The sequence below is a fragment of the Salvelinus sp. IW2-2015 genome, linkage group LG8, assembly GCF_002910315.2.
Source record: "Salvelinus sp. IW2-2015 linkage group LG8, ASM291031v2, whole genome shotgun sequence".
NCBI lineage: Eukaryota > Metazoa > Chordata > Actinopteri > Salmoniformes > Salmonidae > Salvelinus > Salvelinus sp. IW2-2015.
Window position 1 is genome coordinate 33,656,130 of NC_036848.1, and position 22,700 is coordinate 33,678,829.

Below are 22,700 nucleotides of genomic sequence, written 5' to 3' on the forward strand. Positions count from 1 at the left end.
TGACACTCTACTAAATGTGTTCTCACTCTGTGTTTTTGGACTTACAGTAGAAGTACTGAATAGCGGTACTTTGCTACTGATACAGTATTAATCCCATTAGTGATCATGGACAATGAGTTAGACAGATCTCAACAAGTTCCTTTTAAACAACTAACACCCATTGTACCCATTGTAAATGCCTKGTTTCTATACCCATGGGGTTATTATGCCAGTTGTACCCTCTAGTGTAGTAGCGATTTGATTCATATGAGTGTATTATTTGGAGGGATTCAGTGACAGAAGACCAGTTTGATTAAAATACCTATCTAGTCAATTTGGCTATTGTCTACTAGAGGCAGATTGTGTCTGCTCTTATTTATGCCCTTCATGATGTTACACAGTTAAACAGACTTTCCTGAGATGGAAATGAATCCCATGCTTTTCTGGCAGGAAATACAATGATGACTGATACAGAACGTCATGATGCCCTGCCATCATGCAGCATGGACTTAAATGCAAACGTGACTCTGAGATTAACACTGTATCCTATTGTCCTCCATGTCCTCCATCCCGTTTATCTTATTGGGCTGCCACTCCATCACAGATAAAGCTGTCAGGGGGTGATGGATATCTAATACAAGTGTTGGGAAGGAAGGTGGGCTGGCAGAGTGAGATAACTCGCTCRGTGTGTGAAGACCAATACTTTTTGAAGTCGCAGGTGTTGGCGCTGTCATCTTAAAACCCCAGTATATTCTTATGGCCCATTTTCACATTTTGTTTTTTGAAGGTGAATTACGGAACAGTCAAGATAATATCCGAACTTGTTTGAAGGGAGTAGATATGTGTACATTTCATTCTGCAGCTGATAAAGGAGGTGCCAACAGTGCTGAAGAAGAATTCTCCCTCCAGAAGCRTTAGATGGAAGAGAGGCTGTTGATGCTGTCACCATTTGGGTCAGTTCCACACTGCGTTTGCCTAGATCCAATGTTTAGATCAATTTCACACAGCTGTAGTCAGTGCACCACAGGGTACCATCAAACCACATCAACAGTGTTTTGCCTTTGTTTGCAGAGGTGCTTTTGGAAGGAAAGGCTCAAGTTATTTGGCAAATGTTTGGTGTTCAGTGAACACAACGGAACCAGGATTGTAAAATTCACATAAAAAGAAAAGTTAAGAAGGTGTTAAACAAGAGATAAGAGAGAGTATAGGTAGGAAAATATGTAGCTTAATCCACAGGAGGTTGGTGATACCTTAATTTGGGAGGATGGGCTCGTGGTAAAGAATTGTTTGGAATTGTTGGAATGGTATGAAAAACAGTGCCTTCAGAAAGTGTGACTTTTCCCACATTTTGTTGTGTTACCGCCTGAATTTGAAATGGATTAAATTGAGGTATTTTGTCACTGGTCTACGCACAATACCCCACAATGTCAAAGTTTCCCTCCCATTTCCAAGAATCTTCCAAACATGATTTTGCAACCCTACAAGCAAGTCACATTATGAATTTTTATTTATTCATAATGACTGCCAGGGCAAGGAACTTTGTGATGAGACTATCTAAGCTGTTTAAACTGGAACAACCGTTACGGGTGCAAAAAATATAACTCATTGATTGGATTAGTTTAGAAAAAATTCTGTTATTTATCTTTGTGGAGCAAAGATTAATCAATCATTCTATGTACATGCAAAAACGCAAATATGAAATACAATTAGATTTTCTTTTAACCTGAAGTAGAGCATGCTGGGAAATATGATAATGATATTGATTATGGTGCAAATATGCCCTTTTAGGGTACCACCCCAGTGATGAGGCCGTTAGTTCCGTTTTAGGTGCAAAAATCCATCATTGTACCTTATGGTGGGTATTGAGGGTACACAAAATATGTTTGTACCCTGAGAAACAGAAATGTACCTCCACACCTTACCCCTTGTTTTGAGAGTGAGAATGTAATTATTGTACCTTTTTTTTTTATATTCAAAAATATTGGGTAAGAAAATGTACCATTATATTCTTTATCCGCACATGTACCCTAAAAGGTACTGAACAGTACTACGTGAGATAATTATGTGTACCTTTGAAGGTACATTATGTGTATTTTAATATTTTTGTACCCCAGGGAACAATACCGTACCCTTATTTCTAAAAGTGTGTCAGTATTGACATATGCTCCAATGACTCACTTAGAAAACGTTCTCACTACGTGGCATTTTGGTAAATGCATGTTACACCTCCGGCCGTTAGGAGAACGATGTATTGTTCAAACACTCATAGGCTTAAGTTCCATCACTATCGGGAACCCCCCCCCCCCCCCCCAGGGGAATGACCAATCTGCTCTGATTAGAGAATGGCAGTCATTCATCTGGTGGCAGTCTGTAAACTGTGAGTTGTTGCTGCTTGGTGAATCGCCCACTTGCCAGAATCAGATACATCAATGCAGAGATAGGGATTTTGGAGCCTGCAGGTCTCTGCTGGACATTCAGCGACATTCCTTCCCTCACGTTCCAGCAATACTTTCAATCTCCCCCATCTGTCACTTCGTAATGACTTAAAACTAATGTCTGTTTTGCTATTTCCCTTTCCCCTATATTTTTCTTCTAGCCAGTGTCCCATTTTTCCGCTGAGCCCATTATTGTGGAGTCTGCATACCATTCTGCTGTTATCCCTCTCTCATGTCCCATTTAAGTAATGAATTTAGAATTTTATTGTAGTGCATTAGCTTTGACTTCTCCCCAATCTGGGCAACAGCAGCACGGAGCAGCACGGTGACATTTCCAGCTTGTCATGCTCACTTTCACGGACCGTGCATCAGCGGGGGAAATGAAAAAGTGTGCTCTGCTCTGTTGTTTTCCCTTGCAGATGGGAAGGTGGAGGTGACAAAGGAGAGCATGAAGCTGTGCACCATGGGTCCTGGGAAGGTGTTTGGGGAGCTGGCCATCCTCTACAACTGCACCAGGACGGCCACCGTCAAGAGTAAGTCTGACCAGTATAATAGAGGCAGTGGGTTGCCCAAGCACTGCACACCACATAGTTGAGTTCAGTTATAAGCTTGACCATAACTGTCCACAAGCTTATCTGCCATATACTCCCTGGACCTGATATACTAAGCATTTGCACATGTTATTTTCAGAAGGTAAGAAAGAAATCCCTATCCAAGCTTAGTAAATCAAACTTACTGGCCTTTCAGCAGCAGTAAGTTGAGCTGAGGCGATTAACGTGTAAAGTACACATTTTCATTCTCTGAGCTTTGTTTGACTCAATTATGAATATCCACACGGCATGGAATCGGACAAATTATTCCCCCTCTTATAAATTAATTCCAGGTGAACACACTGGTCGATTTGACTAATTCTACCTCCCAGATACTGATAACAGCCTCTGAGTAGTTTGTTGTGCTTTGAAGGTTACATTTCTGCTTTTGTCAAACAGAGAGAGAACTTAAGCACACACACAGATGAACGTGTCTATCTTGAGGAGATTCACTTTCTATTTTTACACTGATTAATCTACGTAAGTATGGAAACATGACCGAAAGCAAATGCAGCCATTATCTTGCCACAGTTCCTTGTAGTGACAGCTATATATTTCTGTTTGCTCTGAAGCCAATGTAAATGGTAAGAGTAGCAGCTGTTGATGAAAACAAATCTGATTAGGCTATCTCATGCACAGCATCCATTTCAATTGTTTTTATATATCAAATCTAGTTTTTCGGGGAAGGTTTAGAGCGCAGTGAATACACCCACTCAYGCACTCCCACGCGTTCATTTAGGTCTGTGTAACCACACAACCCACCTGCGCACACACACAGATCATCACAAAGATTTCAACATGTTTTTCTAGACCCTGTTCATACTTTCAAAAAGAGAAGATGATTTGATTGTGTAAATAGCCCAATGAGTCAGCCTAGCTGAAACAACATGTCAAAATCTGCTCAAATCCTCATTATGTTAGCTTTAATTGATTCCAGCTACATTGATTCTATCAAAGGACACACATTATGCACATTTTCTTTAGCCACGAAGAATGTGTAAAGAAATCACTTTGTTTCTTTTCCTCTGAAACACATCAAAAGCTTCCCTCACATGCAGCTTTGATGAGTCTGCCACCAAAAGATTGCCTGATTACAGCTATAGGTGTAATGAGCATTTGCTCTGAACTAGTGGTTGTCTCTACAGAGAGTCACACAAACACCATTACTGTGTTTTTCTCAAATAAATGAAGAGATTAATTAAACAATCAATTACTGTAAAATTAAGCAGCGTTATCAATTAATTTGTTAACTGCATTTTTTAAATTGAGGCGTGATGGTACTTGCTTAGACTTAGATTCCCTCTTTCATTCACTGACTGTGGTAATAGAAGCAGTACTTCATTAGGATTGCAACAACGTAATGGGGTCATAAGAGTTCTGATGTCTAGGATCCTTCTGGGTCAAATCTAGCTGCAGTTTGCGAGAAGATCTCAGTCCTTCACGATAACCGATGTCTTTGGAAATATGACAGGTCCTGTACAGCGTCGAAGAAAAAAAAGGGATATAGTATGTGACTGAAAAGGGCTGCTATTGGAGAAAGAGCTTTCTGTACTTTCAAAGCTGGACTGGCCAGAGCCTGAAACGCTTTGCCTTGAATGTACAGACAGAAGAACCCCTAGGAGTCAATGACAGACCTCTCTATATCACTCTCCTCCAATGTATCAGCCATCTGTTAGTATACTTATATTTTCATGGGATTATTTTCATGCAGTGAAACGGTAATGTGTTTCAAAGTAATGGCACACCCACGTCTATAGGTATTGGCAGCCAGTTGACATGGCAGCCGTTCAGCATTTTTCACCAGCAACATGTCTGTCCTCTCTCTTCTGCTGTGTTGGAGTGTTAGCATAAGGTGATCCCCCTCTCTCTCTATTTCTGTTATATATTTTCAGGGGCGCAACTTTCACTGGGGACGGGGGGATAAGTCCCCCCCCCCACATTCTGAAATTGCATTTTTGTCCCCCACAATTTTATTATTGGAATGTGATACAAAACGATGCCACGGTGTGCTTTAGGACCATGTGGACGCTTCTGAGCGGTCGGGTAGGCTGTTTGGAGTGTTTATCTGACTGGATGAAAAAATATATAATAATGTCCCCCCCACTTAAAACCAAAGTTGCACCCCTGTATATTTTCACACATAAACTCATTACCAGTATTAAGAGGGGCTGTCTGTTTTTTGGAGGGTGCTGCATTGTCCCTCTCTCGTTTTCATTCAGGTGTTATGTTGGCTGAATAGCTTGTTGCCATAGAGACATCTCTATCCTGACTATTTATACTGAGTCCCGGGAGAAAATGCGTTTCACCCCCTTGTATGCCGCTAATAACCACAAAGAGCAGGCACAGCCAATCATATTGCTTAATTAAAACTACCTTAGGGCTCCTGCCTGTAACTCAAGGTAAATGGTTGCTGCAGGGAAATATAATAAACCACTCATCTGATGCTTCATATTTTTCCKGAAGTTGAAGGTTGATAGAGACGTCGCTATCTGCGTTTATGTTGTTGCCATGGTTTAGATGTACTTCAGTGGATTGTTTAGCTTTGTAGCATGCTGTGGACATAGTGGACTTAGTATTGGCTTTCTGTGAGCTTGTGAGACTGGCAGTTATGTACTAAAAGCCTACTGGCTAGGGCTGTTGCGGTGACCGTGTTACCGCCACACCAGCAGTCATGAGTCATGACCTCAGTAAAATTCTGCGTGACCATTGAGTCACGGTGATCTCCTCTTGTGCACTCTGGGCATGCGTTAGTTGTACCAACTCACTAACGATTATCAGGTTGCTAATGGTGTGGTACTCAGGGCTCTATTGTCCCTCTAACCACTCTGACATCAATGCGAATGCTATCGAAAATCGCATCAAACACTTATCATCAAAACAGTATGTATTTTTAAAACTCACTCACTGCACAGCGAAATTACCAGAGTAGCCTACCTGACGGGAGTGAAAAACGTACTGGCGGGAAAGTGTTCTCCATTCGCTATTCCAGTGCATACGGATGACATGTATTTTTTTGTCTTGCGCCCGTTCCTGCCCATTTGATAATGGGCCATTCTAAATCAAAACAAATGTTACATATTAGTAAAGACAAGATTAAATTGAGAATAGTCTGATGGGTGAAAATATGATCACTTGATGAGGGAACAACTTATATATAGCCTGAGACAAGGTACAGAGTGCAAGCTTTTTTCCCCCGACTTTCTCAAATCATCAAAGCCTATAGTCGCATCATGCAGATTCTAAGGTTTGTATCATTCACAACTAAAGTTGCCAAATGACCCTAAATCTAGTGTATAGGACCTGTTTCAAATGATACATTTTACGCTCAATATAGCCACTTTATATGCGTGCACTCTCGCTCGGGAATGGAAAAAATACATTTTAGCTGCAGAAAAAATACATTTTCCATTTTATTCAGCTAAGCTCAATTATATTCTTCTTACTATAATATATACTGATCAAAAATATAAACACAACATGCAACATTTTCTACGATTTAACTGAGTTACAGTTCATATAAGGAAATCAGTCAATTGAAATGAATTCATTAGGCCCTAATGTATGGATTTCACATGACTGGGCAGGGTCCCAGCCATAGGTGGGCCTGGGAGGGCATAGGCTTACCCACTTGGGAGCCAGGCCCACCCACTGGGGAGCAAGGCCCAGCCAATCAGACTTAGTTTTTCCCCACAAAAGGGCTTTATTACAGAGAGAAATACACCTCAGCACCCCTCCCCCTCCGCCAGCTGATCCCACAGGTGAAGAAGCCAGATGTGGAGGTCCTGGGCTGTGGTCTACGGTTGTGAGGCTGGTTGAACGCACTGCCAAATTCTCTAAAACAACATTGGAGGCAGCTAATGGTGGAGAAATTAACATTAAATTCTCTGGCAACAGCTCTGGTGGACATTCCTGCAGTCAGCATGCCAATTGCACGCTCCCTCAAAACTTGAGACACTGACCCGTAGCACTCACGTATGTAGCCATGAAGTGCTTTGAAAGGCTGGTCATGGCTCACATCAACACCATCATCCCAGAAACCCTACACCCACACCAATTCTCATACTGCCCCCAACAGATCCGATCTCAATTGCACTCCACACTGCCCTTTCCCACCTGGATAGAAGGAACACCTACATGAAAATGCTGTCCATTTACTACAGCTCAGCGTTCAACACCATAGGGCCCTCAAAGTTCATCACTAAGCTAAGGACCCTGGGACTAAACACCTCCCTCTGCAACTGGATCTGCCACATCTGCCACGTTGATCCTCAACACGGGGGCCCCTCAGGGATGCCTGCTTAGTCCCCTCCTGAACTCCTTGTTCACCCATGACTGCGTGGCCAAGCACTACTCCAACACCATCATTAAGTTTGCCGACGACACAACTGTGGTAGGCCTGATCACCGACAACGAGACAGCCTATAGGGTGGAGGTCAGGAAAACAACCTCTCCCTCAACGTGATCAAGATTGCGCCGTACAAGATGGCCGCCGTTTTGCAAGCTCCGACCCAATTTGCTATTTTGTGATTATTTTGTCTTTTCTTTTTAGTCTATTTTCACGTAATGTATCCGCTATTATTTCTTACAACCGACAATATCTCTTGAACATCAGATCGGCAGTTACTTACCCCAATTCCGGCTTTTACTTCGACTCATCTGCCCTAGGCTTTCTCTGAAATTCCAACCCAATTTTCAGGCTACCCAAGAGGAAACGCTGACAAGAGGGAGGATCCGGGTGAGATTAAGGCAAAGGATAAACTGGCCACCTCTTCCCTCAATTCTACTGGCGAATGTACAGTCACGGATTCGATACCAACGGGACACTTGGAATTGCAATATTCTTTACTTTTCAGAAACATGGCTCTCAGACATGATACCCCCAGCGGCTATCCAACTCGATGGATTCTCCATTCACCAAGCGGACAGGACAGTGGAGTTGGGGAATTCGAAGGGGGGAGGGGTTTGCCTCTTCATCAACTCCAACTGGTGTGCTAATTCCAGCGCGGTGGAAGTGTTGACGCACTGTTCACCAGTCTTGGAATACCTTATGGCCAAATGCTGAACCTTCAACCTCCCGAGGGAGTTTTCAGCTGTTATCGTGACTGCTGTATACATTCCACCTCAGGACAATAAAAATAACAAGCTGGCGCATAACAAACTGTACAATCAACAAACAGGAAACCCTGCACCCAGAGGCTGCATTTCTGATTGCCGGCAATTTTAATTTGCTGTCACTAAGACACGTGATGCCCAACTTCCATCAACAAGTTTACAACGCCACTAAGGGCGATAAAGTCCTAGACCACTGCTATTCTACCCGAAAGCAAGCATACAAGGCCCTCCCTCATCCGCTATTTGGGCAAATCAGGTCACAACTCCGTACTCTCTCTTCCTGTTTACAAGCAGAAACTAAAACAGGAAGTACCCGCGATTCGCTGGAATTGAGAAACGTTCAACAGAATCAGAGGGAATGCTTCAGGACTGCTTTGCTATCTCTGATTGGAATATGTTTCGAGACTCTGTCTATAACATCAACAAGCTAACCACCTTCATCACCGGCTTCATTAGAAAATGGATCGGCGACGTTGTACCCACAGTGAGGGTTCACTGCTTCCCCAATCAAAAGCCCTGGATTAACACTGAGGTTCGTGCTAAACTAAAGAGCAGGGCTACCGCGCACAGAGCTATCATAGACTACCCTGATGCTACGGCCAAAGACAGGAATAAGTACAAGAAGGCCCGCTATGACCTCTGCAGAGTCGCCAAATGAGCAAAAGGACAATATAGGAATTAGGTGGAATCATATTACACAGGCTCCACCACCGGCCGCATGTGGCAGGGGCTTCAGTCTATTACGGATTTTAAAGGAAGACACAACCGTGATCTGCCCAACGATGCCTCTCTACCAGACGAACTCAATGCATTTTATGCATGCTTTGACGACGACAACAACATCAAGCCGGGTGTAAGGGCCATCACTGACCCATAGGATTGGGTGATCTCGATCCCCGAGGCCGGCGTGAGAAGGGTCTTTAATCAAGTCAACACCTGCAAGGCCGCAGGCTCTGACGGTATTCCAGGGCGCGTTCTCAGAGCATGCACAGAACAGCTGGAAGGCATATTCACAGTAATTTTCAACCTCTCCTTGTCCCAGTCTGTAATCGCCACATGTTTTAAGATGATCACAATCATCCCTGTTCCCAAGAACTCTAAGGCTTCATGCCACAATGACTACCACCCTCTAGTACTCACATATGTAATCATGAAGTGCTTTGAGAGGCTGGTTATGGCACACATTAACTCCACCATCCAGCCACCCTAGACCCACTCCAATTTGCATACCGCCCCAACAGATCCATAGATGACGCAATCTCAATTGCTCCCCACACAACCCTCACCCTGGTAGATAAGAGGAATACCTATATGAGAATGTTGTTCAACACCATTATCCCTTCCAAGCTTGCCACCAAGCTTAGTACTCTGGGCCTAAACACCTCCCTCTGCAACTGGATCCTGGACTTACTGACCCCAGGTGGTGAGGGCAGGCAATACCACCTCCACCACGCTGACCCCTAACACAGGGGCCCCACAGGGGTGTGTGCTTAGTACCCTCCTGTACTCCTTGTTCACCCAAGACTGTGTGGACACGCACAGCTCCAACACCATTATCAAGTTCATTGACGACACGACGGGGGTAGGCCTGATCACCGGCGATGATGAGTCAGCCTACTGGGAAGAGGTCAGTGACCTGGCAGTGTGATGCCGGAGCAACAACCTCTCCTTCAAGGTCAGCAAGACCAAGGAGCTGATCGTGGACTACAGGAAACGAGGGGCGAGCACGAGGTACCAAAGAACCAAGTTTAGGTTAAAAAAGATCCTTAACGGCTTCTATCCCCAAGCCATAAGTGCTGAATAGTTAATCAAATGGCTACCCTGACTATTTGCATTGACCCTTTTTTTACGCTGCTGCTACTCTCTGTTTATTATCCATGCTTTATTATCCATGCCACTAAACAAATTTGTGCACAAAATTTGAGAGAAATAATCTTTGTGTGCGTATGGATATTTCAGCTCATGAAACATGGCACCAACAATTTACATGTTGAGTTTATATTTTTGTTCAGTGTATTATAAAATAACGGCACGGGATCTTGTCTGCTAAATGAACAAGCCTACAGCCTATGGCATGGCGCATAGCCAGATAACATAGAGTAGGCCAACTCATATTCTGTTCTTCTAAAAAAAAWATATATATATATATATATTTTAATGTTTCTTTAGATCTGCCTAAAATAAATAATACATGATTGTGATTGTTTATATTCAATTGATTTATTCMACTTTTTAAAATGTAGATGTTCCAAAGGCTCGCATCAGCAGCTTGTATGTGTGGAAGCCTGGAGATGGGAAACTTGTTTATGTTAAATAACGGTCAAATACCATGCAACTGTTGCCTATAGGGGTTGAAACCGTGGCCCAGGGGGAAATGTTTTGGGTGGATGTGCTGTTTTTCAAATCAAATCAAATCAAATGTATTTATATAGCCCTTCGTACATCAGCTGATATCTCAAAGTGCTGTACAGAAACCCAGCCTAAAACCCCAAACAGCAAGCAATGCAGGTGTAGAAGCACCTATGTTTAGATTTTTACTAGGGGCTGCTGCAGCATCTCTACTTCCCACAGCTATGGTTGAACCTTGTTCAAGATGTAACTAGTGCATACCAAACAAACTTTTAGGGAAAGACCTGGCAACAACAATTCCAAACGATTGCGTGCACGACTCTGTAGATCGCAAATATGTTATAATATAGGGGAGATTGGTCTTGAATATAAATGCTATTATTACGTAACTGCAAATAATCCTGAAACTGACAACACACGGTTGCAATGAATACATCATCTAGGTTAGTGGGACTGTATTCCTCCAGGTATTGTTGGATTTTTTTTTTTATCTCTAGACACAGGCACAATGACAGAGGTCACTGAGCTGGACCTTGGTTGTGTAACCTAAACTAGATCAGCTCTGAAACTAGCAGACGGATTATTCTTTCAAATAACATTACTTGCGTCATTTCTGATTTCCCCCCATTAGCATTTGACTCTTTCCTTCTATTTTACTTTGATGTCTCACGAGGGTCTTGAAACTGCTCTATTTGTACCATTATTATCAAGATTTCCCTAAAAATAAATACTTTACCTAAAAGTATAATCCTATTTCCCATTGATTGATCGTGGTTTTTCAGATCTCCTAACAGTACTGTTTGTAGGTCCATCTTAACACAGACATTATGACTCAACAACCCCTCCTGGACCTGACTCCAAAAGCGAGTCACTGAAGGACAGTACCAAAAGAGGGGATCTATTGATTAAAAATGTATATGATTTTTAAAATATTTTTGGGGGGCGGGTAGATCAGCTTTAATATTGCAGATTGTATATACAGTGGGGCAAAAAAGTATTTAGTCAGCCACCAATTGTGCAAGTTCTCCCACTTAAAAGAGAGAGAGGCCTGTAATTTTCATCATAGGTACACTTCAACTATGACAGACAAAATGAGAAAAAAAAATCCAGAAAATCACATCGTAGGATTTTTWATGAATTTATTTTCAAATTATGGTGGAAAATAAGTATTTGGTCAATAACAAAAGTTTATCTCAATACTTTGTTATATACCCTTTGTTGGCAATGACAGAGGTCAAACCTCCGATACCTCAACTGGTATGCCATCCAACTTAAGGACTTTATTTGAATCAATAAGTTCCTCCTCTGTAATTTCGCCTTCACATGAGTCTTTCTGTACAGCTGTTACTTTTACTTTATTAATAGAAAGAAAATCCATACAATTAGCTTCGGTTAGAGAAGATGGATCAGACAAACGAAAACATATGCTTAAAGTACTTTGCTTCCTCTTTCAAAATATTATTTTGTGAATCATGGGTGACTCATGGGTCATTTGTAACAAGATTCAGTCAATTGTTTTTCGTGGCATTTAAACATATATAATCCCCCCCCCCATATTCCATCCAATTTGGTAAATTTTTTATAATATATTACACTTGATCTTTCTTGAATAAGTTCCTCCATTTCTTTTTGTTTTTCCTCTAACTTAGTCTGAGCCTCTATGGTACAGTTTTTATTGCCATTTCCTTTGTTAATATGGAATCTTGACCTAAATTGCTTTTGTTTAAGAGCTGAGTGCCGAATTGCATGGCCTCTAAAGCCACATTTTTAAAAGTGTCCCATACAATAACGGGATCTGCTGTACCTATGTTATGTCGGAAAAATGCAGTTATAAATTCCTCTGTCCTAGTTAAAAACTAGTTAGGCTTTTATAAACTTTCCAATATCCTCACCCATGTGGAAATTCAGTCCCCAGCAACACTTTTTTACCTTTTTGTGCCAACYAAAATGACATAAGAAAGTAGTCAAGACGACTACCTTGATTGAGCCTCCGCCATGTATATKTCACTAGGTCATGATATTTAAGCCTCCATATATCCACTAGTTCCAATATATCCATGACATTCGTGATTTCCTTAAGAGCATGTGAGCGACTAAACATTTTACTGTCCTTATTTACAATGTCATTCATAAACATGATACCTTACTTTAAAATGTTTTCAAAGAAAATTGGTCTTAAGTCTATCAGTACGTTGAAGTTTGGCCATATTATTTGCTGTAATATTTGTTCTGCATCTTCTGGAGGATAACATTGGGAATTGTAATCAACTCTGTGTGGCTTCATTTGGAAAGGAGGATTCTTTAAACAGGGCTCCATTGTCCATCCACTGTAAATGGTTGGTTTTAATCTGTGTAAGAGACCCCTTTTTGAACATTGGATATGACTCTCTTAGTAGACTGTTGGTAGTGCTGAGCGGTTAAACGTCATTTCGTTTTCCCCCCAGTTATTAAACAACTTCTTGACCGACGTCGTCAGTTTAATTAATTTGAGCTTAACGTGCAGTTTCTCTAGAGAGAAATCAAGGAAGGAACTATGTGGGATGCTGGGCTGAGGGGAGTTGTAGTTTTCATTAAGCAAATATTCAACCTAGTTCTGCGCAGAAACGTGGTAAATAACTACAATCCTGCTGTGACTGATCTGTGCCATTGACTGTGTTTTCTCAAGCTGCAGACGCCGCAATACGGATGAGCGCCTTCTCCAGTGTAATTAAAAACTCTACACCACCAAGGGCTTAATGAGGAATTGGACCGTGTATGTTTCTTGTTGTGTTGTCCACACGTACCAGCAGCCCCCCCCCCCTTCCAATTATATGTGACATTTGAATGGTCAATTTTTGATACTCTTCTATGTATTCCTTGTTAATATGCACTCCCTATTCGACAGTCTCTAATCAACTATCTGCTTGCGCCTATTATGCACAGCAGGTGTGTCTTAAGTACACGCCTTCTTAATTTGTTTGTACAGCACTGATGAAGGCATAAGGCCGAAACTCATTTTTATATAGCACCTTGCACTTTCACTCTTTGTATTCTTTCGAGCATGGATTAAATTCATGATATTGTTTTTGCATCTCAGCCTCCTTGGGTTATTCCTTTTCATGGTTTTGATTGCGAGTACTTTTTGAACTCTACAATAAACTACAATGACCATAATCCATTTTTTTGGGGGTCGGATAGATACAGATCTCTGGACAGCTTGCTAGATTCGGTTAGATCCACGTTTCCCAAACATGGTCTTCAGGACCCAAAGGGGTGAACGTTTAGTTTTTTGTCCTAACACTATACAGCTGATTCAAATTATCAAAGCTTGATGATTAGCTGATCATTTGAATCAGCTGTATAGTGCTAGGGCAAAACCCAAAACGTGCACCCTTTGGGGCCCCCGAGGAGCGAGTTTGGGAAACCCTGGGTTAGATACATACACACACAGACTGCATAGACCACACGAGAGAGGAATGTACACAGCACGTCAAGAGGGACAGAGACTGTTCGTGAAAGTATGCCTTATGTACTTTGAAGAACTAGTAAAATGATTCTGTCAGACAGCTCTGCAGCATATGGATAACCTTAGATGGTCTGGCTGGCTGGCTGCTATTGGCRGAGCAGAGATGATATGAGCACTTTAAAGGAATTAAAATAATAAAGTAATCAAATAAAACAAAGTTATAAAACACAGCTGAAATATTGTATTTCATAATAATTTCACATTTTTCTATTGATGTCTAGCCAATGTGGACCTGACAGAGACAATGTGATATTTGCAATGTTTTGGCAATTGAATGTTCACTATTTTTGACTTTTGGAATTTCTATTAAAAGCTRTCTAATCATTGTAATGCCATTATTTTATAATGCATTTCATATTTTTTTAAATGATCGAAATCAAAAACCCGTGAGAATTTTTTCAATAATTGGACCAAAACCGAACCAACCTCAAATATAAATCGCTCAGCACTACCTGCTCGAAAACCTGTTTGGATTTAGATATAATTGCCATCAATATGTTGGAGGCTTTAAGTGAGAGGTTTAATGCCTTAGTATTTAATCGTGTTAACCTTCCAAACTCATGTTTGTTATATAAATACAACAAATAATAAAAAGCTTCAAAGAATCTGATTGGATCTAATGAACACAACGAATGGCCACAGCTAAAAGGGGCCAGCGCGACATGGTTAAATTGAATGAGATCGGGTAGTGCGGGCAAGTCTACATGCCACTCTCTACTAAAGCACCATTCCGTCACTCCACTCCGCTCTGTAGAGACTTACACTCTCTAACAGCTGTTGTACATCAATACAAGAAGATAGACATTTTAGGGTAGTGTATTAAGTTGTTCTGCTTATAAAGAAGAAGAAAGAAGGAAAATATAAATACATGTGTTGTCATGCCTGAGATCTCTTCAAAACAAATGTAGCCCTCACCATGCTGTAGCCACAAGTCAAAAGACTGACTGCTGTGCTAAATATAAATATGCCTCTCTCTCCTCCCTCTCTCTCTGGCCTCATCAAACATGCCAAATATATGTACTTTCTAAAGAGGAGGTCTCCTCTCTCCCTCTCACCCTCTCTCTCTTGCCGTCTTTCTCTCTCTCTCTCGCTGTCTCTCTCAATTCAATTTAACAGGCTTTATACAGAGATCTCTCTCTCCCCCTCTCTCTTTCTCTCGCCCTCTATCTCTCACCCTCTCTCTCTCTCTCTCGCTGTCTCGCTGTCTCGCTGTCTCGCTTTCTCTCATTATCTCTCGCCCTCTCTCTCACTCTCGCAGTCTCCCTCTCTCTTGCTGTCTCTCCCTCTCTCTCTATTTCTCTCTAACTTTCTCTACCCTCTCTCTCTCTCTCTCTTCCTCCCTTCTCTCCTGCCAGACTAAACTCACACAAACCAGATCCCCACATGTCACCTCAACCTGCCAGGCCAGGCCCCTGTGAAATGATACAGTGTTATATGGAGCATACAAAGAGGACCCCTTTACCCTCCCCTGACAGACAGATAGCACTTTACCATGGTTTCCCCTTCTAAAGGAAAACATTGACCTGACACATTTTTGGCTAATTGGTATAGATGGAGCTACCAGCTACCCTCTCATTCAGGAGGTATTTCCTGTCTCCAAGGTTACAGGTAGTATTGGGGAAGCTACTCTGAAAATATAATTTACCAAGCTACCAATTACTTCACACTGGAAGAAGTTAAACTACAGTAACAACTACCCTTAAGAATAATATTGTTCACTTAACTAAATGTACTTTGAAAAAGTAGTTCACTAAATTGAAACTACTTTGTTAAAATGATCATATTTAAATCTGAAATGTCAGACTACAAATTGCAAGAACAGATCACTCTAGAGTCAGAAGTTAACAATGTGTAATTTGGCCTATTTTAAAGTTATTAACTAACACTGTTTATACGCCACTGCCTTGTCTTAGGTTGAATGCAGCATTCCGTAATGTAAACAGACACTCACKTATACTGCTGAGTCTATAGATCTTTGCATCCATTTTTCTTTGTGTTTTTGTTTTTGTGACACCTAGTAAGAGTGCTTATCTAGGATCATGTCCCTGCTGTCCATGTAATGTTACTCATTATGATCTAAAACGCCAAACTGATCAGCACTTCTACTCTAATGCTTTATGAAAATGGGCCCAGGAACTTTTTTTGGAAGAGAAGGTGCCAGAAGGTATTTTTTGATTGATGTTGTGAAAATGATCTGCTTGCTCTGGTGACGACACTTCAAAGGGGAGTGTCAGGTGGTGTCAATATTTGCGGCTCAAAATCCTATAGGAATTCAAGAGTAAATACTGTCCATGGTGCGTCCGGAGCTACAGGACGACATCTGTAAGACTGAGTCATAACATCTGTTTTTGGTTGACTATTTTATTTACACAAATTATATATTGGCCATATGCTGCCAGGACCCAGTAAGTTGGAACATTTTCAACAAAAAAATCACTTAAAAGCCCCCTGTGCCCAAAAGTGACATTTCTCATTGAAGAGCTTTAAAAGCTTTTTCGTCTCTTGCTGAGTAATATCTGCAGGACATAGCTGTAATAACTTGCCTGGTCTGCATGAACGCACCGGGAACTTTCCAAAACAGATTACTCTTCATACCGTTTCCTCCTTACCAATACTCCAATACTTTAACAGACCATTGCCCCTTCCCTGCCACAGCGCATACTGGATTGTCACATCACACATTTTTATTTAATTTGATTTATTTAACCTTTATTTAACCAGGAAGGGCTCATTGAGATTTAAAATCTATGTTTCAAGAGCGTCCTGGCCAAGATAGGCAGCACCAAGTCATTACAAAAATGACAGACAAACAACATGAAAAACTACAAGTAATCTAGTAAAAACCATAGAATTCACAAGAGTATAACAAAAATCCAAAACAGCTAATTAAAAACATTGACAGGTCAGGGAATCAGTCTCAAGATCATTCATCAGTGATTTAAAAATACCAATCGGGACAAGTTCTTCCAGTTTAAAAGTATTTTGTAAGGCGTTCCAAGACGATGGCGCAGAGTACATTAAAGCCCTTTTACCAAATTCAGTTCGGACATTTGGAACAGTWAGCAGGATAAAGTCCAGCGAATGAAGAGAGTACCCACCACATTTCTGAACAATAAAAATGCCCAAATAAAATGGTAGTAAACCCAAAATGGCTTTATAAATAAAAGTATACCAGTGACTGAGCCTACGAGTGACTAGAGAAGGCCAGCCAACCCTGGTATACAAAGTGCAGTGGTGCGTAAGGGTTTTGCAGTTTAAAATAAATCTCAAAGTGCCATGGTGTCAATTGATCTCAAACACTGAGCGGAAGCATTCATATATAAAATATCCCTATAGTCGTGTAAAGGCATAAATGTAGCTGATACTAGCCTCCTTCTGGCTTCAAAATAAAAACAGGCCTTATTCCTAAAATAAAATCCCAATTTCAGCTTACATTTTTTTGTAAGTTGTTGAATATGCAATTTAAAAGAGAGGCTGTCATCAATTAAAATTCCAAGATATTTATATGAGGTTACAACCTCAATCTCCTTGCCCTGACAGGTAGTAATAGGTGAAAGGTTCAGAGGTCTATTTCTTGCATTAGAAAACACCATTAGTTTAGTTTTGTCAGTATTGAGGATAAGCTTCAATTGACACAAGGTATGTTGAAAAGTATAAAAAGCAGTTTGCAAGTTCTGGAAAGCTTTTGGAAGAGACGAGGCACAACAGTAAATAACAGTATCATCAGCATAAAAAGAGTTGGATCTCCCCCTTTTAAAAGTGGTAGGACAAATGCTGATTTCCAGATTTTCAGGAATTTCATTACATTCCAAGGTTAGATTGAACAGATATGTAAGTGGTTCAGCTATGAAATCAGCTGCCAGATTTAAAAAGCAGGGATCCAAAAGATCAGGACCTGCAGGCTTTCTCTGATCTAAGGATTTCAGGGCTTTATGTACCACCTGCACTGAGAATGGCAAAAAGCTAAAAGTTTGACCAGCTCTCACTGGTACTCACTCACTCTCACTCACTGGTTGTACAGAGACAGAGGACACTGTTTCGTCCATACAGGGTTGTACAGAGACAGAGGACACTGAATCAAACAGCCTACCAGATGATACAAAGTGCTCATTGAAACAATTCAGCATTTCAGTTTTGTCATATACAGCAACAGAGTCCTTCAAAACACATGACGGTAATTCATTAACATTWCTATTACCAGACATAGACTTAATAGCCTTCCAAAACTTTCTAGGGTCATTCAGGTTATCAGTGGTAACAGACATAAAATATTCAGACTTGGCCTTCCTGAGAAGAAAAMAACACTTGTTTCMTAACTGCCTAAAWATAAGCCAATCAGCARCAGAACAWGATTTCCTTGCTTTAGCCCAGGCTAGATTACGGTCGTGAATAATACAAGACAGCTCAGAAGAAAACCATGGATTATCCCGCCCTTTAACCCTGAACCTGAGGAATGGGGCATGTTTGTTTACTATTTGGGAAAAAAACATAATGAAAGAATATCCAGGCAGTTTCCACATCAGGGATAAGCTCAATCTTGCTCCAGTCAAAATAAAACAAATCATGAAAGAAAGCCTGCTCATTAAAACACTTCAAATTTCTCTTACGAATAAATCGTGGGTTTGTCTTAGGAACCTTAGTATTTCTAACAGCAACAACAGCACAATGGTTACTTAAATCATAACAAAAAACACCAACCGCAGAACATTTATGTGCAACATTTGTTAATATCAAATCAATCAGGGTAGATTTATCTGGGCATTTAAGATTTGGGCGGGTGGGTGAGTTAATCAACTGGGTAAGATTCATAGAATTACAAAACATGTTTAAATCATCAGACACCGGCTTTAACCAACACCAGTTGAGATCACCAATCAAGATCATTTCACTGTAAAGAAGTTTAGACACAAGGTGCGTCAAAGAAGWAAATGCATCACCGAGAGCAGAGGGGGGTCTATAACAGCCAATCACAGTTATAGAGAGACCCTTTGAAACCTCAATATTCAAAGCAAGAAATTCCAACTGTTTACAAATAGTTTCAGACTTTGACACACTTACATGGAATTTAGATTTTACATATATAGCCACACCCCCACCCTTCTTAACCCGATCAGTGCGATAAACATTGTAACCACTTATACAAATATCCTTATCAAAAACAGACTTGCTGAGCCAGGTTTCAGAAAACACAATTACATCAGCATCAGTTGATTTAGCCCAAATCCTAACCCCATCAATTTTTGACAACAGTACATTTTAAAGGAAAAATACCAAAACCAGATCTTGATTTAAAATCAGAGGGGGTTTGGAGACATTGCATATCAGGGCCAGGGTTGGGTTGCACGTTACCTGATATCAACAACAGAAGAATAACTAGGCACCTCTGTTTAATAACCTTGCACGGCATCTCTTTTTTAAGAGACCTACTGCAAGCGAATTCTACAAGTGAGTTTCCAGACAATAGAAAAGAGTCATTTAAAACCATTASACTTTGGTAGTGACACATTCGTACTGTTCACATCATGCCACAAATCCATCGGCACTTGGACGAGTGGACCGAGTGAAAAAGAGCGAGTTCCTGCAGACAAAATGCCTAATGGACGGGAGAGCACATTGTCAGATGTACTCACCCAGCGACAATGTTTTCTCCAGAGTTCAGTAAAGTCAGTGCACAAAGCAATACCACGAAAATTGTCATTTTCTCTGACAAATGTAAAAAATAGAGGCATCACACCCACTGTCCCCTAAAACAATATAGTGAGTGATGACATCCTCTGTATGTATAGCAGCCGGCCAAAATTGAACAGTATTTGATAAAGAAACAAACCTAAATGAATTATCTGTGAGTGGAATGTCACCCACTGGAGTTACTCACTGGAGTGTGACGTAAATGGGGCAAGTGAAGTGTCAGTAGGATTTTGCATGAGGCTGGTAATACCCTTTGTAAATACCCACAGAAGTGTACTCTGAGAATTGACTCACTAGTTTCTGCCTCACTGCTGTTCCTCTCCTGAACCACCTGCAACTTTAAATGGGCTGTGGTGACGTCTGAAGAGCTGTTTACAAGGCCCTTAATAAGAGACATGGGATTGCTGGCCAACCGGGAAGCTCTATTGGTCTGTCTGGGCYCACCAAAGCCCTGACAGGAAATATAAGAGATATTCCTTATTCTTCGAACAGGAAATGTTCCCAGCATTCCTCAGACACAACCTAACAATGGAAGCTGACTATACTACAGTATATAGTTCTGTTGCTCTAAAAGAAATATACAGATTTTTCTGTGGCATGTTTTTATTACTGCCTGGGGCAATTTAATTACGTACTAAAGGAGTCAAACAAATCAAGCCGCCAGTAGCTGCAGGCACGGAGGATTGTAATTCGTTGGAGTTAATGTGTTTTTATTCTGCTTCCAGATGTCGGCTTTCCAGTGACTGATTGGTGCCTCATTCATTATACTGTAGCCTATGTATACTGAAAAAAATCGAAATGCACCATGTAAAGTGTTGGTCCCGTGTTTAATGAGCTGAAATAAAAGATCCTAGAAATGTTCCATACGCACAAATAGCTTATTTATCTAAAGTTTTGTGCACAAATTTGTTTATATCCCTGTTAGTGAGCATTTCTCCTTTACAAAGATAATCCATCCACCTGACAGGTGTGGRATATCAAGAAGCTGATTAAACAACATGATCATTACACATGTGCACCTTGCGCTGGGGACAATAAAAGGCCACTAAAATGTGGAATTTGTCACACAAAACAATACCTCAAGGTTTGAGGGAGTGTGCAATTGGCATGCTGACTGCAGGAATGTCCACCAGAGCTGTTGCCAGAMAAATTAATTTCTCTACCATAAGCCGCCTCCAACGTCATTTTATTGAATTTGTCATAATGTCCAACCGGCCTCACAACCGCAGACCACGTGTAACCACGCCAGCCCAAGAGCTCCACATCTGACTTCTTCACCTGCGGGATGGTCTGAGACGAGCCACCCAGACAGCTGATGAAACTGTGGGTTAGCACAACCAAAGAATATCTGCATAAACTGTCAGAAACCGTCTCAGGGAAGCTCATCTGCGTGCTCGTTGTCCTCACCAGGGTCTTGACCTGACTGCAGTACGGTGTCATAACCGACTTCAGTGGGCAGATGCTCACCTTCAATGGCCATTGGCATGCTGCACAAGTGTGCTCTTCACGGATGAATCCCGGCTTCAACTGTACCGGGCAGATGGCGTCATGTCTGGCGAGCAGTCTGCCCCATGTTGGCGGTGGGGTTATGGTATGGGTAGGCATAAGCCACGGACAACGAACACAATTGCATTTTATAATTGTCAATTTGAATGCGTAGAGATACCGTGATGAAATCTTGAAGCCCATTGTTGTGCCATTCATCAGCTGCCATCACCTCATGTTCCAGCATGATACTGCACYGCCCCATGTCGCAAGGATCTGTACACAGTTCCTGGAAGCTGAATATGTCCTAGTTCTTTCATGCCTGCATACTCACCAGACATGTCACCCATTGAGCATGTTTGGAATGCTCTGGATTAATGGGTATGACAGCGTGTTCCAGTTCCCGCCAATATCCAGCAACTTTGCAAAGTCATTGAAGAGAAGTGGGAAAACATTCCACAGCCTGATCCTCTATGTGAAGGAGATGTGTCATGCTGCATAAAGCAAATTGTGGTCACAACAGATACTGACTGATGTTCTGATCCACGCCCCTACATTTTTTTWAYGMWWRRMMMYKCKAKKYYWMSSMWWRRMMWWTRCCKYMTTWRGTGAAATCCATGGATTAGGGCCTAATTTATTTATTTCAATTGACTGATTTCCTTATTTGAACATTAACRCAGTAAAAAAWTTAAAATTGTCGCATGTTGAGTTTATAGTTTTGTTCAGTGTATAAGAAAGAATGTCCATTTAGTCAGGAATACAAATMATAAAAATGAACCCGTTAGCAGGTAATTTATCATACTGTGGAGATCTCCATTTTATTATGACAGCAGGCAGGCATACAGAGGAGAAACAAGAAGTAGGGCATATATGACTTCCATTCTACAGTCAGTCCTCCCCTCCCCTCATCCCACAAGTAGGGTGTAACCTACTTCCAGTCATGTTTGTCCAAAATGAGTAATAGTCTCCAGGAAATGTATTATTTGATTCGTATAGGAGACCCAGAAATCACACCATTTGATCTTTGCCATCCACCAAATTTGGATGGAACAGCAGCAATTGTACGTATAAGGCCATGAATATTTCCCTTTTGACGATGGATAGGCTAACTCTTTGTAACACACATATCCCATTACTTATAAATGTGCTATTTCCCTTGCACAATAGTTTACAAAAGTTTGAAGGATTACAGTATAACAGTGGCTATTCAGCACCATGATACATTATTGATATTGATGTAGCAAAAACACAGCTGGAAAGTTCATTGTGTGTAAATATCATGACCTTACCCCGCAGGCRTATTCTCTGCTGTGCTGGGYTTACGTCCCAAATGGTACCCTATTCCCTATATAGTACAGCATTTTTTAGCTTAAGGTTCCCAGCGAGGTCATCCGAGCGAGGAACTAAGGGAAGCTGTACTAATCTTATTCTGTTATAGAAATGTTCATCTTTCTGCAGCCAGAGAAATGTGAAATGTAGGAACCTGATGTTGTGGATGAGTCAAAAGGAAGAGAAAACAATACTAATGAATGTGCCAAACTATTGCAGCAGTTTGAA

At 41.2% G+C, this 22,700-nt stretch overlaps 1 protein-coding gene across 4 annotated transcripts in view; it reads left to right on the top strand.

Annotated features, from left to right (window-relative positions):
• The window catches only part of prkg1b (protein kinase cGMP-dependent 1b), a 155,870-nt gene that overhangs the window by 69,727 nt on the left and 63,443 nt on the right, over positions 1 to 22,700 (top strand). For all 4 annotated transcript variants that reach the window (XM_023993141.2, XM_023993140.2, XM_023993138.2 and 1 more), the window contains exon 3: positions 2,834 to 2,947. In XM_023993141.2, coding sequence (XP_023848909.1) covers positions 2,834 to 2,947 — 114 coding nt within the window. The remainder of the gene's footprint in view (positions 1 to 2,833; positions 2,948 to 22,700) is intronic.